Genomic DNA, 16,360 nt, shown 5'->3' with positions numbered 1-16,360 from the left:
GCAGACATGAGCTCCTCTAAGCAGCTGTCTATCACTCTGAAAATTAAAATAATTGATGCCTACAAAGCAGGAGAAGGCTATAAGAAGATAGCAAAGCATTTTCAGGTGGTTGTTTCCTCAGTTCGTAATGTAATTAAGAAATGGCAATTAACAGGAACAGTGGAGATCAAGTTGAGGTCTGGAAGACCAGGAAAACTTTCCGAGAGAACTGCTCATAGGATTGCTAGAAAAGCAAATCAAAACCCCCGTTTGACTGCAAAAGATCTTCAGGAAGATTTAGCAGACTCTGGAGTGGTAGTGCACTGTTCTGCTGTGCAGCGACACCTGCACAAATATGACCTTCATGGAAGAGTCATCAGAAGAAAACCTTTCCTGCGTCCTCACCACAAAATTCAGCGTCAGAAGTTTGCAAAGGAACATCTAAACAAGCCTGATGCATTTTGGAAACAAGTCCTGTGGACTGATGAAGTTAAAATAGAACTTTTTGGCCACAATGAGCAAAGGTACGTTTGGAGAAAAAAGGATGCAGAATTTCATGAAAAGAACACCTCTCCAACTGTTAAGCACGGGGGTGGATCGATCATGTTTTGGGCTTGTGTTGCAGCCAGTGGCACGAGAAACATTTCACTGGTAGAGGGAAGAATGAATTCAATTAAATACCAGCAAATTCTGGAAGCAAACGTCACACTGTCTGTAAAAAAACTGAAGATAAAAAGAGGAAGGCTTCTACAACAGGATAATGATCCTAAACGCACCTCAAAATCCACTATGGACTACCTCAAGAGGTGCAAACTGAAGGTTTTTCCATGACCCCCTCAGTCCCCCGACCTAAACATCATCGATAATCTGTGGATAGACCTCAAAAGAGCAGTGCATGCAAGACGGCCCAAGAATCTCACAGAACTAGAAGCCTTTTGCAAGGAGGAATGGGCAAAAATCCCCCAAACAAGAATTGAAAGACTCTTAGCTGGCTACAAAAAGCATTTATGAGCTGTGATACTTGCCAAAGGGGTGTTACTAAGTACTGACCATGCAGGGTGCCCAAAATTTTGCTTCAAGTCCTTTTCCTTTTTTGTTATTTTGAAACTGTAAAAGATGGAAATAAAAGAGTAATCTTGCTTAAAATATTAAAGAAATGTGTCATCTTTAACTTTATGCCTTTTGGAAATCAGGTCATCTTTTACTCGCTTAGCTATTCACAGTAACAGAAATTTTGACCAAGGGTGCCCAAGCTTTTGCATGCCACTGTATCTGTCTCCCCAGGCCCCGGTGTGACTACCTGCCTATAGCTCCTCTCTATCACCTCCTCATTTTCCCTGACCAGGCGAAGGTCATCGAGCTGCATCTCCAGTTCCCTAACGTGGTCCCTAAGGAGCTGCAACTCGACGCGCCTGATGCAGATGTGGCCATCCAGAAGGCTGGGAGTCTCCTGGCCATCCTACATCTGACACGAAGAACAGAACACCAGCCTCACATACTTCTTCCTGTCTGTATTCTACACAGGCAACCTACCTTGCCTCGACCCGTTATTGCTGAAGCCCCGTTGAGCCAAAGCCTTCCTTCTCTGTCCCCCTCTATTCTGACGCCTGCTCTTCCAATGCTTGCTGTATAAGGTGTCTCTTTTTAAACTCTTCTCACTGTTCTCACTGGCTGATGACCACACGCCTGCGCAGTCCTGCCCCGATCAAACCACTAAAGAAATAACCAATAAGATTCCCCCTCATTCTTCTGAATTCCATTGAGTACAGGCTCAGACCTATCAAACGCTTCTCATATGACAAACCTTTCAATCCTGGAATCACATTAGTGAATGTCCTGTGGACTTTCTCCAGTGTCACCACATCCTCTCTTAGATAAGGTGTCCATATCTGCTCACAATACTCCAAGTGAGGGCCCATCAGCACTTTATAAAGCCTCAACATTATATCCTTGCTTTTATATTCTAGTCCTCTTGGAATAAACACCAATATTGTATTTATCTTCATCAAAGACTCAACCTGCAAATTAACCTTCAGGGAATCCTCGTGTAGGATTCTTCCACCAAAGTGCATGACCACTCACTTCCCGACACTGTATTCCATCTGCCACTTCTTTGTCCATTCTCCTATCTGTTTAAGTCCTTCTGCAGCCTCTCTGCTACGACAACACTACCTGCCCCTCCACCTATCAACCACAAACTTGACCACAAAGCCACCAATTCCATTATCCAATCAAATGTAAAGAAAGTGGTTCCAAAACTGTGGAACACCACTAGTTACCATTCACCGACCAGAAAAGACTGTTTATTCCCACTCTTTGCCTCCAGCCAGTCCGCCAATGCTCTACCTGTGCAAGTCTCTTTCCTGTAATACCGTGCCGCCCTTAACTTGTTAAGCAGCCTCATCTTATCAAAGGCCATCTGAACATCCTAGCACACAACATCGGCCGATTCTCTCTTGTCTATCCTGCTTGTTCTTTCTTCCAAGAATTCCAACAGATTTGACAGTCAAGGTTTTCCCTTAAGGAAACCGTGCTGACTTCAGCCTATTTTATCATGTGCCTCCGAGTACACTGAAACCACAATTGACTCCAACATCTTTCCAACGCTGAGGTCAGGCCAACTGGCTTAGAATTTCCTCTTTTTTTTGCCTCCCTCCCTTTTTGAAGAGTGGAGTGTCATTTACAATTTTCCAGTCCTCCAGAACCACGTTAGTGATTCTAGAAAGATCATTACTAATCCCTTCGGCCTCCTTCTTCAGACCCCTGGGGTGTACACCACCTTCTTCTCTGAGTCATGATTAAGTAATACCTACAATGTCAAACATGGCCATCTGTAACTGTGCTACAAGTTCATCTACCTTATCCCTTATACTGGGTACGTTCAAATGTAACAGCTTTGATCCTGAATTAACCCATTTTGATGTTGTCCCCCTTTTTACATTGCAACTCATCCGGTCGACTGCAATGTTGCCCTACGATCAGCTTGCAGAATCACTGCACGTTGCCTCTGTTTGTAAACCAACTGCCCCATCAAGATTGGCACAACATCGTGGGCTGAATGGCCTTTGTTCTATCTATGTTCCACATAATCTTGCTCACTGGGTGGAAATGTCAGGTGTCAGAGGACATGTGTGAGAGAGGAAATGTTTAAATGAGAAAACCTGGAGCTAGGTTGATAATGGAATGTTTGATTGATCCACTAATGGAGAAGGCGGCCCCTTCTTGAGCTGTACCTTCATACAGGAATGTTCTGTTTGCCTTACCATCCTGAGCAGTTCGGTCTCTTTCACCATTTGCCCCACGGTGGCTCCCAGCTGATCGGTGCTTGAGTTTCGGATCCCAGCCTTTCCCTCTCTCCCTCCCTCTCATTCAGCCTCGGAGATACTGCCTCTCAGTTGCGGTCTTCCATCGGCCCCTCATTCCCCTCCCCGCGTACATCTCCGCCGAGTCCGTTATCAAGTCACCGCTTTTAAGCCGCTGTGGCCAAGTTCCCGGCTCCGGTACGCTGGCTCATGGCCTCGTGGGCGGGTCGCCCTCTAAATAAGCAGGCGTGGCGGCCGTGGCCGGACACTCGCTGCGGATGTGGGTCTCTCTAAGGTGTGCAGCGGCGCAGCGAACCAGAGGCGCGGAGCACAATCTCAGGCAGACATCCGGATTAGACTTTGAATTTGGTGCTGCCGAGTAAACACTCGGCGTGCAGAGATAACGCTGAAACTCGGCAAAAGGTTGGTGAGACACTGAGGGGGGCAGGGGGAAGATTCAAGTGATCAGAGTTCAGGCTGCAGGGCAGGACAGGTATTATACGTCCCCCAACACGACAGGGGCTGGGAGCACGGGGGTGGGGTTGGACCAGTTATTCTGTCGGGATGAGGGGTCCCGCGGGGCAGATGATTAAACACTCCGGGCACAGGTTGACAGGGTCTGCGATTGGGTGGGTTTGGGGAGATAGAGTGAGAGTAGAGGTGAGTTTGGGAGGGGTGAGGAGAGGGGAGGGGTGAATTCGGGCGGGAGTGAGGAGAAGCGAGGTATGAGTTTGGGTAGGGAGGTGAAGAGCTGGGGGGGGGGGGTGCTCTCCGGGTCGCTGGCCACTCACACCCCTCCGCTCGTTGTGTTGCAGGAGCCGAGCCCCCGAAGCACAGTGCCTGGGATCGCAAGCCGACCGCCTGCGATGGTCCGAGCCGTTTGGCTGCTGCTGCTGCCGTGCCTACTGCGGGCAGGACTGGAGGTGGCTGCCCGCCGCAGCCGCCGGGAGCTGAGCCCGGGGTTGCACCGCGCCGGACTCCGGGACCCTCAGGGGATATACTGCCGGCGCCTGGGCTCCTGCTGCCCCGGCAGGGACGACGCCTGCACTGTGCCTTACATCGACACCATCTGCTACTGCGACTTGTTCTGTAACAGAACCGTGTCGGACTGCTGCCCGGACTTTTGGGCGTTCTGTCTCGGCACCCGGCCTCCTTTCCACAGCAGAGACGGTAAGCCCTCATGCGGGAGAGCGGGGCTCCTCCGAGCGCCTCGCCTTCACGGTTGAGCCGAAGTGTGCACCTCCTGATACAACCAGGGCTGATTTGACAGCTCTTGTGGAACGTGCGGGGACGGTGGGTTAACGGTCCCTGGCGTGTGGGTGAGGGGGAGAACTGGGGAGGGGGGGGAGGAGCGGTAGCAGAGACAATGGTGGGTGGCATGGGAGTCAGAATCGACTGTTCGGGCTGAATGGTCTCCCGCTACTGGGTGAAGCGTGGTTGTACAGATTCTGCGGAGCTTCTCTTCGGACGAACGGGGGTGATGGGGACGCGGAGACTGGCCGCACGAGGGAACGTGGGACGGACTGGTCCGTGTGGTAGGTGCAGGTGAGGTTGGGGCGTAATATTGCTGTAATCCGACAGACCGGTAACGGTGACTCCGTGCTCTGCAGATCGTCTAACAACACAGAATGCGGCCATTCGGGCCAGCTCCCGGGAGAGCAACCCCACCCGTCCCATTGCCCCTTCCTTATCTCCTCGAAACCCTTCAACACATTCTCTCCACACTCTCATCAATTGCGCCCCCAACACCCCCCGTCCCTCCCGGGATTCCAACAATCATCTAACGCTGGTGACCGATTAACCCGCAAACCCCACAAGAGTTTGGGATGTGGAGGAAACGGGAGCACCCGGAGGAAACCCACACAGTCACAGGGGGAACGTGCAGACACACCGCGCCTGAGGTGAGGCTCGAAGTGGGGTCTCTGGCGCTCTGGGGAAAGCTGCTCTGCCGACTGGCAGGGCGAATTTCTGGACATGCGGTGTTAGGGACCGAAGTGGACTGTGGCCGGGTCCTCCTCAACCCTCATCCTCACCCTCATCCCTTGCGTCTTGAGAACAAGGTTCGGGTAACCGCTTGGGTTTTGGTGCCCAGGGTCGGCAGGGCAGAGTTCGGATTCTGAAGAATCCTCGCTGTACTGGAAAATTAGTGAAAATACTTCAGACCCCACGCAATTCCCAGTATACTGGGAAAATCAGTGGACAGTATTTCTGACCCCCATTGACAACAGTTTCCGGAGATCCATGGTAGGGTAGGGAAACTCTCCGGAAGGCGCTGCGTGTTCCAGAGACCAGAGAGGGCCGTGTTCACGGCCTGCAGTGGATGGAGTCCAGTGACCCAAGTTTTCAGGGGTCTTCAACAGTGTGTGGGATCCACCCGTGCTGTCACTACATCCTGGTAAGGCGGACTTCACTGCGTATAGTCGGAGCAACTCCGGCGAAACCGCCCGGGCTCCATTCGGTGTCCGAAGAGGCGTCGTTTCCGGAGGATCGCAAGGGACACTGGCCCCTGTCCTGGCCAGAATCCTCTATTCGGTGACATTGGTCAGAGAATTGGACAGATTCCTTCTCTCAGCCATTGGCCCTCGTCACCTACCCCATTCAATGTCATGGCTGCCCTTCCCTTTCCCTTTCCCACTCTCCCGCCGAGCAGTGCACTGGTGGAGCCCTTCGGTCAAGCTGTGTGTGGGCACGGGGTCCTCCCGCCCCCGCCGAGCAGGGACCGAATCTTAGCAAGGCGATTGATCCGTGACAGGGACCAGGCCACTCCTGCTCTGTGGGGTTGATTTGCTCTCGTCCTGTTCTGAGACAAAGCCAGACTGTAAACTTCGGGCCCCTGTCTAATAAGCTACCGCAGTCGGTGTCGACTCTCCCCAGTCTGTGATTGATCGCTGTATCGATGAGACCTACACTTATTCGGCATGTCGATTAGAACCCCCTCACCATACAGTAACATCACCGGGTGTAACGATCGGCTGATGGCACGGATCTCTGCGGTAGGTGACTTTGATCTGGTGACCATGGGTCGAACCGCCTCGACAGTCTGTCACGTTGGACACTGTACTATTGGAGACCATCTCTCCTAGTTTCCGGCTGCAATCCGATTTTAGACGGAGAACACGTGTTCGCCCTAAACCTACGATTCGCTGTCTGATGGAATTCAAGCTCCGGTCTCTGACGTCGTTCCGGAGACCCCCTTACCACGTTCTATCGATCAGTTATCGGGATCCTCCACGGTTCTGCTGATCCGTCTATTGATTGAAACTCCAGGCTCAAAGACCATCTCTATCTTGGAAGACTATTGAATGAACTCCTGACCTCGCAGTCCACCTCCTTGTGACCTTGCACCTACTGTCTGCACGGCACGTTCTCTATAACCGTGATACTTTATTCTGCACTGTTACACTTCTACCTTCCGCTAACTCAACGCACCGTTGTAATGAATCGATCTGCACCGATAGCATCAGGTTTACTATCACCGGCATAGGCAGTACAATATAATACAGAAGCATTCCCTTAAGTTACAATATAACTAGCGCAAAAGGCCAATGATGAGGTAGCGTCCATTCAAAAGTTTGTTGGCAGAGGGGAAGTAGTTGTTCCAGTTATTGAGTGTGGGTCTTCGGGGTGGTGTACCTCATTCTCAATGGTAGTAAGGCAAAGAGGGAAGGTCCCAGATGGAGAAGATCTTTAATGATGGATGTCGCCTCCTTGAGGTACTGCTTCTCGAAGACGTCCTCAGTTGTGGGGAAGGTTCCCACTATGATGAAGCTGACTGAGTCGACAAATCTCGGCAGCTTCTTTCGATCCTGGACACTGGAACCTTCATGCCCGGGCAGCAACGCAATGAGTGAGAATGCTCTCCATCTGTACGTCTATAGAAATTTGATAGATTTGTCTCCAAAGACTATCTCCTCAGACTCCCAGTGGAGAATAGCTGCTGGTGTGGCTCCTTTCTGATCGCACCAGTGGATCCAGGATAGATCCTCAAAGATGTTGATGTCCAGAAACTTGAAGCTGCTTACCTTTCCTGCCACAGACCCCTCATTGGGGTTTTATCAACTACCCCTTCCTGCAGATGGGGGCTTTATTGACTACCACTTCCTGAAGTCCACAATGAATTCCTTGGTCTTATTGATGTCGAGTGCAATGTTGTTGTTGTGACGCCACTCAGCCAGTTGATCTCTCTCTCTCCAGTACACTTCATTGTTGGCAGAAGCTCAGATGGTGTCATTGGCAAATCATAATCGGTTTAACGTCATTGGCATAGAGTATGTTGTGAAATTTGTTTTGTGGCAGCAGTACATTTATTATTATTATTAGTGGCCTAGGTTTAAAAGCTTGCTGATGAGCGTTGAACTCCGAGCTGTAATCAATAAACAGCAATCCGACATGTCCAGCTGCTCCAAAGCTGTGTGAAGAGCTGGTGAGGTTGCATCCTCTATAGACCTGTTGTGGCAGGCAAATTGCAGCATGCCCAGTCCTTTGCTCAGGTGGGAGTAAGTTCAAACCATGAGCAGTCTCTCAGAGCACTTCCTCACAGTAGATGTGAGTGCTATCAGGCAATAATTGTTGATGGGTCTCGCCTTGCTCTTCATGGGCACTGGTATGAAGAATATGCAGTAGTGAGAGGTTGAAGATTGAACCTATACCTCAATGTCAGCAAGATGAAGGAATTGGTTTTTGACTTCAGAAGGAGTAGCGGACCGCACGACCCAATTTACATCGGTGGTGCGCAAGTGGAACAGGTCAAAAGCTTTAAGTTCCTCGGGATCAATGTCACAAATGGCCTGACTTGGTCCCACCAAGCACAGTCCAATGCCAAGAAGGCCCACCAGCACCTTTACTTCCTGAGAAAACTAAAGAAATTTGGCCTGTCCCCTAAAACCCTCACTAATTTTTATAGATGCACCGTAGAAAGCATTCTTCTAGGGTGCATCACGACCTGGTATGGAAGTTGTCCTGTCAAAGACCAAAAGAAGCTGCAGAAGATCATGAACACGGCGCAGCACATCACACAAACCAATCTTCCGTCCTTGGACTCACTTTACACCGCATGCTGTTGGAGCAGTGCTGCCAGGATAATCAAGGACACGACCCACCCAGCCAACACACTTTTCGTCCCTCTTCCCTCTGGGAGAAGGTTCAGGAGCTTGAAGACTCATATGGCCAGATTTGGGAACAGCTTCTTTCCAACTGTGATAAGACTGCTGAACGGAACCTGACCCGGATCTGGGCCGTACCCTCCAAATATCCGGACCTGCCTCTCAGTTTTTTTTGCACTACCTTACTGTCCATTTTTCTATTTTCTATTTATGACTTATAATTTAAATTTTTAATATTTATTAATTTTTAATATTTTAATGTTTGTAATCCAGGGAGTGAATCAAATATTGCTGTGACGATTGTATGTTGTAGTATCAATTGTTTGGTGACAATAAAGTATAAATTATAAGATGTCCTCCAACACACCAGCCAGTTTGTTGGCACAGATTTTCAGTGCCCTGCCAGGGTACTCAGTCAGGATCCGAAGCCTTGTGAAGGTTTACCCTTTTGAAGGATGTTCTGACATCACTCCCTGTGTGTTCTGGATCACCGGTCTTAAATCCTACAGATCTAGCCCTTAGCCGACTGCAAATCTCCTGGTTCATGCTTTTTATTTTACACGAAAGCACTAAAACAATAACTAAACACAAACTAGATGTTCCCATCCTCATCCAGAATAGCATCTACCCCTTGTCTTTTCCTCACCTAGCCCACGCCCTCTCTAATGACCTGAGGAGCTGGGGTCAGTGTGAGGGAGTCGGGGATTATTGCAGACCTCCATTGTTCAGCTATCAGCAGTTCAGGCATCCCACCCTGCAAAAACTCATTTCAGGGAGGTAGCACCATCAATTTGCGGGAGACTTCCAGGAGAGGTGGGATGTCTGCAATAGAGTAGCTCCTTAGCAGCTGGCCAGCTAGTTTAAATAATGTTAGCTATGCTAATGAACGAATGACACCTGTTAAACTCACCTCAACATGTCTTTTACAGTCTTAACCCACCATGGGCAATAGAAAAGTCACTGTTGCAAACAGTGCAGCGAGCAACACTGTCATTATTTTTGACCCCTATTAGGCAGGGGTACACTTTAGGGTAGTCTGGGGTGACGTACGTTTTAAATATATTTTTTGGAACACTCTGCCATGGCGCGCGCTCTCTCTCTCTCTCTCATGGTCACTCGCGCTCTCTCTTGCTCTCTCTCCCTCGCTCGCTCTCAAAAGAAATTGATTTCCGTCATATTGTATATAATTTGCGGGCATCAGCGAGCCGCTATTAATTCGCGGGAGACTCCCGGAATTTCCGGGAGAGGTGGGATGTCTGGCAATTGTTGATGGTATTCAGCACTCTCAATCACTGCTCCCGGAGGAAGATGCTTGTGTTGATCGGTCTCCCTCTCTCTCCATCTCACTCATTGGTGCCAGAGGCTTGGGTCTTGGGCAAGGTTTAATCAAAGTAGTTTGTGGACTGCACTCATGTTACAATGTGTTTCTGATTTCTGCTTGCATCTTTTTGTTTTATTGCTGTTTTGTGCGATTTGGATTGGGGCAGACTGTTTCTGCGGCCCACAGTCAATAAAAAAAACACAGCGCTAGATACAAACGTAGAATACACAACTCCAGTCCTGCCAAATCCGTGGGACTGGGATGTCTCGCTCGCCCACCCAAGCCCCAGTTTGTGTGAGTGCTGTGTGATTTGATGTCCTGTTACAGCCCGTCGGCAGGAAATAACAGATCGCACACTGCATACAGTTACACAGAAGCATATTTGTGAACACTAACCCAAGGGTCAGTAAGGGAAGAAAAAGAACAAAAAGGGCCCATTATATTAAACAGTCAAATGTTCACAGGGTGGAGCTCAAATCTTCCAATTCACTGATCCTCGGCAGAGCAGACTCCATGCCTTGGCTCCATTGAATCACATTTCCCATCCGATCAAATCCTACAATCAGTTCTCTCCAGCGTCTTCTCTCACCTTCTGCCAAACAAAGACCAACCTACGTGCCCCTCACAAAACCTCTCCCCGCAGCGTTCTCTGGAACCTTCTCCCGGCTCCACCATCCTAAGTGGATGACACACGTTCCTAAACATCCCTATCTTCACCAGTGACCAAAACAGGCTGAAAGTAGAACAGACTGCTCTTACAGAACCGCTAAAATGAAAGACCCGCAGCATTAGCAGTAAAATTGTGAATCAGGGTGTTACATGTGATTTTCTTTTCCCCTTATCCTTGTTGCTGGTTTGATGTTTTCCTTTAAACTGGTTCTATGGTTTTCTGTTTCATGGCTGTCTGTGGGAAGACAAATCTCAGAGTTATATACTGAATATGTACTTCACTAATAAAGGAACTTTGAATCTTTGAATCTTCTCTTTGTTCCTCTAGAGTGTGTGAGGAATGGGCTGCTTTATCCCGCTGGAGCGACCTACAGAGAGAACTGCAATCTGTGGTAAGGCTTGTTCGCTGCAAACTCTGCTTCAGGCTAGCCTGCGATCTTTCATTTTGTGAAAGTACTCACTGCCAGTTGTAGACGTCTGGTCCAAGGACCTCACTGGGGTCTAGAAGCATGCACACAGTCTTTTATTCCCAGGGAATCAACAACTCGAAGCTGATATGAGGAAGGATTGACAGGGGCCCGGGGGGCAACTTCTTCACACTGAGGGTGGGTGTGTGGAATGACCAGACTGGGGAAGTGGTAGAGCAGTGAGAGGGGTAGGTTATCCTTGGAGGTGAGTAATCACCACTTCTAAATAGGCAGCCGTCCAGCCGCGGGTATCGAACACTGTCGGCCGGGTACTGCTGCACTGTGCTGACGAACTGACTACACTTTGTTTCTGGCTCGGTTCTTGGTGCTACAGGAATGCAGCCGCTTCTCGAATGCGAATTGTGGGTCCATGCGTACAAAACACTGGAGGGGCTCGGCAGGTCAGGCAGCACCAACGCAGGAAATTAAACAGCCGATAGACCCTTCACCAGTCCTTCCATGGATATTGCCTCTCCTACTGAGGTCCTCCAGCATTTTGTGTGCTTTTCTCCAGATTTGTGAGGTACAAAGCCCTCAGCTGCCGGCTTCACAAAAAGGCGTTGTCTGATCTCACATGCAAGGCTGCAGCTAGACTGATGGGATCTACGTTCCTTTCTGATGTGTGGCAGGTTCTCACAGCTGCCAGACCCTACAAAGCAGATGCAATCATTGCAGGTAGCTGGTTAAGGAACTCGATAAGCTGTCTATGATAGGAAATATGTCATTAAGCTGGAAAGATACAAAGAAGACTGTTGCAAGGATTCAAGGGCCTGAGTGATGGGGAGAGATTGGGCAGGCAAGGGCTTTACTCCCAGGGGGTGGTAGACTGGGAAATGAATTTATTGAGGTAAATAGTCATAGTCATAGTCATAGTCATACTTTATTGATCCCGGGGGAAATTAGTTTTCGTTACAGTTGACACCATAAATAATAATTAGTAATAGAACCATAAATAGTTAAACAGTAATATGTAAATTATGCCAGTAAATTATGAAATAAGTCCAGGACCAGCCTATTGGCTCAGGGTGTCTGACCCTCCAAGGGAGGAGTTGTAAAGTTTGATGGCCACAGGCAGGAATGACTTCCTATGATGCTCTGTGCTGCATCTCGGTGGAATGAGTCTCTGGCTGAATGTACTCCTGTGCCCACCCAGTACATTATGTAGTGGATGGGAGACATTGTCCAAGATGGCATGCAACTTAGACAGCATCCTCTTTTCAGACACCACCGTCAGAGAGTCCAGTTCCATCCCCACAACATTACTGGCCTTACGAATGAGTTTGTTGATTCTGTTGGTGTCTGCTACCCTCAGCCTGCTGCCCCAGCACACAACAGCAAACATGATAGCACTGGCCACCACAGACTCATAGAACATCCTCAGCATTGTCTGGCAGATGTTAAAGGACCTCAGTCTCCTCAGAAAATAGAGACGGCTCTGACCCTTCTTGTAGGTAGCCTCAGTGTTCTTTGACCAGTTCAGTTTATTGTCAATTCATATCCCCAGGTATTTGTAATCCTCCACCATGTCCACACTGACCCCCTAGATGGAAACAGGGGTCACCGGTACTTTAGCTCTCCTCAGGTCTACCACTAGCTCCTTAGTCTTTTTCACATTAAACTGCAGATAATTCTGCTCACACCATGTGACAAAGTTTCCTACCGTAGCCCTGTACTCAGCCTCATCTCCCTTGCTGATGCATCCAACTATGGCAGAGTAATCTGAAAACTTCTGAAGATGACAAGACTCTGTGCAGTAGTTGAAGTCCGAGGTGTAAATGGTGAAGAGAAAGGGAGACAAGACAGTCCCCTGTGGAGCCCCAGTGCTGCTGATCACTCTGTCGGACACACAGTGTTGCAAGCACACGTACTGTGGTCTGCCAGTCTGGTAATCAAGAATCCATGACACCAGGGAAGCATCCACCTGCATCGCTGTCAGCTTCTCCCCCAGCAGAGCAGGGCGGATGGTGTTGGACGCACTGGAGAAGTCAAAAATCATGACCCTCACAGTGCTCGCTGGCTTGTCCAGGTGGGTGTAGACACGGTTCAGCAGGTAGATGATGGCATCCTCAACTCCTAGTTGGGGCCGGTAGACAACCTGGAGTGGATCTAAGTGCGGCCTGACCATAGGCTGGAGCAGCTCCAGAACAAGTCTCTCCAGGGTCTTCATGATGTGGGAGGTCTGTAGTCATTGAGGCCGCTGGGGCGTGGCGTCTTCGGCACAGGGACGAGGCAGGACATCTTCCACAGTACGGGAACCCTCCAGAGCCTCAGGAATGGCATAGATAGGGTGAAATGTGAGGGACAAATTCTTCACAAATTCTATCTGGAATGAGCTGCCAGATGAAGTGGCTGAGGCAGGTATAAAAAATTATTTAAAGATGCACAGAGTGGCCATTTTATTAGGTACCTGATAACGTGGCCACTGAGTGCACAGTATGTTCATGGTTTTCTACTGCTGTAACCCATCCACTTCAAGGTTCAATGCGTTGTGCATTCAGAGATGCACATCTGTACACCACTGTCGTAACGCACGGTTATTTGAGTTATTGTTGCCTTCCTGTTAGCTTGAAGCAGTCTAGCCATTCTTATTAATAAGACATTTTTGGACACAGAACTGTTACTCACTGGACAATTTTTTTTTTGTTTTTTCATACCATTCTCTGTAAACTCTAGAGACTACTGTGCGTAAAAATGCCAAAAAATTCCATGGTCAAAGACACTTGGAACACTTTTCTTCCCCGCTGTGATGTTTGGACTGAACAACATCTGAACATCTTGACCGTGCCAGCATTGCTTTTATGCGTGGAGTTGCTGTTACGTGATTGGCTGATTAGATATTTGCATTAATGAGCAGGTGTCTCTAAAAAAAAATGGTCAGCTACGTGTATTTGAACAGCTGCATTACATGGATAGGAAAGGTTTGGACGATATGGGCCAAGCAGAGGCAAATTGGATTAGGTCACATGGGCAGATTAGTCAACATGGAGAAGTTGGGCTGAGGGTCTGGCTGCAATGATTCTGCAACATGTTGCAATGGTAACAGCTCTGTTCTGGCACAGGGTATGTTACCGAATCATTAATGTGGCAGTGAGGGAGGGAAGGATGGAACTCTGCGTCCAGGGGTTAGTGGAATTGAAGACCTGCCCAAGGGAAGCATGTCCTCTGTGCAAAGGGGCCACAGAGACACTCTGGAAGTTTGCAGTGATGTGTCTGGAAGGACACCAGCTCAGTCTATGAATGCCTGCGCCTTGGGGGCTCCCAGCTTGCCTGCATGTGGGCTGAGGGTGGGGTTTTCCTCGACCATGGAGTTTCAGCGACTTCCCCTCCTGCAGCAGTGAGATGTGGCCGAGATCGGAGGTCGGCAGCAACCTGCAATGGTTGGGAGTAACAATGATGCTAAGCTCCGCAGGGAAAGCCAGTCAAGCCTCATGTGTTTGGTTGAATTTGAAACCACAGGAGATGAGAGAGCTCAGTGAGGCTGAAGAGGGTAGTCTGAGTGATGGGCCTTTAACAGCTTCATTTCAGAACTGTCGGGATTAAGTTGTTCTGGGAATGAATGAGAACATGTCTGCAAGAATTACAAACTGCTCGAGGACCTCACTGGGCCAAGCAGCACTTGTGGTCAAAGGGTAATTGTTGACCTCCAGGGTCAAAGCCCTGCAGTAGGACAACTGAGGTGGTAAATCTTTCTGCAGATGAAATTTAAGTGTTGATGCCCATAGGGATATGTGCCGGGGAAAGCAAAGATGTTTCGGAGGCACATCCTCCAGAGGAGGAAAAACCTGGAGACTATTGGACAGAGGAGCAGAATTAGGCCATTTGCCTGCTTCGCCGTTCCATCATGGCTGATTCATCATCTCACTCAATCCCATTCTTCTGCCTTCTCCCCGTAACTTTTGACATCGTTGCTAATCAAAAAGCTATCAACATGCACCTTAAATATACCCAATGACTTGGCCTCCACTGCCATCTGTGGCAAAAATTCCACAGATTCTCCACCCCCTGGCTAAAGAAATTCCCCCTCATCTCTGTACTAAACGGACATCCTTGTGTTCCAAGGCTATGCCCCCTAGAGCTAGGCGCCCCACCGTTGGAAACATCCTCTCCACATTCACTCTATCTAGGCCTTTCACTATTTAATAGGTTTCAATGAGTTTTCCCCACTCATTCTCTAAACTCCAGTGAGTACAGGCCCAGAGCCATGCAATTCTGCTCTTCTGTTAACCCTTTCATTCCCAGGATCATTCACATGATGCTCTTCTGGACCCTTTCCCATGTCAGCACGTCCTTTCTTAGACAAGGGGCCCAAAACTGCTCACAATGAGTTCCGGCAACAGAACAATTTGTTTCTCAGATTGATGAATTTGTAAATCTCACCACAAATGAAATTTCGGTGTTGCATTAATGTTGACGTCATTGGAGAGAGTTTAACACCTGGGAGATAAATACCAGGAAAAGCAAAGGTGAGGAGCAGCACTTGCCCGGCGGGGGCGGGTAATGACATTCAGAAATGTGTGTGGGTAGTTCACCTGGGGTCTGGTTGCTCAGTCCTGTTTGTGACTGGTATTGTGTGAGCAAGTTTCTAGTCCCAGTCCTTTAGCTCTCTGTGCTGTGTGTCCAGCCCTCTGTCCCTCAGCAGCAAACAGTGAAAACAACTGCTGGCTGGTTAGCAGTCCAAGAGGCTGCATCTCAAAGCTCTTTCTGTAAATGCCTCTGGTGCTCTCTGAGACCCTGGTGTGGGCTAATCCCAGTAGTGGGAGGACTCTGTGCAGTGGGGTTCACCCAGTCTGACCATCGTGTTTCCCACCGGATGCCCGTTCTAGACCACAGCTTGGTCTTCATTCTCATCAGCTGTCAGAGCTGGCATTCAAAGCTGAGGCCCCCCGACACACAGGCAGCGGACTGCCCATGTGTTCTCAAGACTTCACCTTGTCTCTCAATCATTCTCCCTCGCTGAGTTTGATTGGACAGTGGCAGTCATGTGATTCCTGCTGCCGATTTCAGTTCATTGTCATCCAGCAGTTTCGTGTTCATGCTGCACAGTCCAAACCATCTTCAGTGTGGGGTTGCCAGTGGTTTTAATTTCACTTTGTACCTGGGATCTGGCTGTTTTCAGCAAGGTCGGTGTTTATTGCCCCTTCGTTAAGTCATTGAAGACACATTCCACTGTATGTTTCACTCTACATGTGACAACGTAATGATAACCTTAAGTGCCCTTGAATGAAGTAGGTTGCTAGGGCGTTGCAGAGGGCAGTGAACAGTGCAATCTCGTGGCTCTGGAGTCAAATACACCGGCTAACGCTGGTAAAGTTCTTCCCTGAAGGGAAGCAGAGCCCGAGATACATTTTTCACAATGAGCCAGGAGCAGCGACATCACCACCCATCCCAAATTTCCGTGGCTGTGTTGTTTCAGTCTGGAGGATTAGAAGCAGGAATGGGGCTCAGGGCAGTGTGTGGTGTCTCCCAGCCCGGAGTGTGTGCAGCCTGCGTGGCGGTGATAATGTAGGGCAAAGGTTGATA

The 16,360-nt window shown here is 49.1% G+C and overlaps 1 protein-coding gene and 1 long non-coding RNA gene across 3 annotated transcripts in view; one reads left to right on the top strand and one right to left on the bottom strand.

Annotated features, from left to right (window-relative positions):
- The window catches only part of LOC140190563 (uncharacterized), a 48,223-nt gene extending 44,245 nt beyond the window's left edge, over positions 1-3,978 (bottom strand). The window contains exon 1 of the long non-coding RNA XR_011883634.1: positions 3,243-3,978. This is a non-coding gene — a long non-coding RNA (uncharacterized lncRNA). The remainder of the gene's footprint in view (positions 1-3,242) is intronic.
- Positions 3,524-16,360, top strand: part of tinagl1 (tubulointerstitial nephritis antigen-like 1) — a 57,995-nt gene continuing 45,158 nt past the window's right edge. For both annotated transcript variants that reach the window (XM_072247235.1, XM_072247234.1), the window contains exons 1-3: positions 3,524-3,704; positions 4,097-4,451; positions 10,702-10,765. In XM_072247235.1, coding sequence (XP_072103336.1) covers positions 4,148-4,451; positions 10,702-10,765 — 368 coding nt within the window. In that variant the 5' untranslated portion in view covers positions 3,524-3,704; positions 4,097-4,147. The remainder of the gene's footprint in view (positions 3,705-4,096; positions 4,452-10,701; positions 10,766-16,360) is intronic.

The sequence above is a fragment of the Mobula birostris genome, chromosome 30, assembly GCF_030028105.1.
Source record: "Mobula birostris isolate sMobBir1 chromosome 30, sMobBir1.hap1, whole genome shotgun sequence".
Taxonomy (NCBI): domain Eukaryota; kingdom Metazoa; phylum Chordata; class Chondrichthyes; order Myliobatiformes; family Myliobatidae; genus Mobula; species Mobula birostris.
The sequence above is the reverse complement of the archived record's forward strand: the minus strand, read 5'-3'. Positions and strand labels throughout refer to the sequence as shown.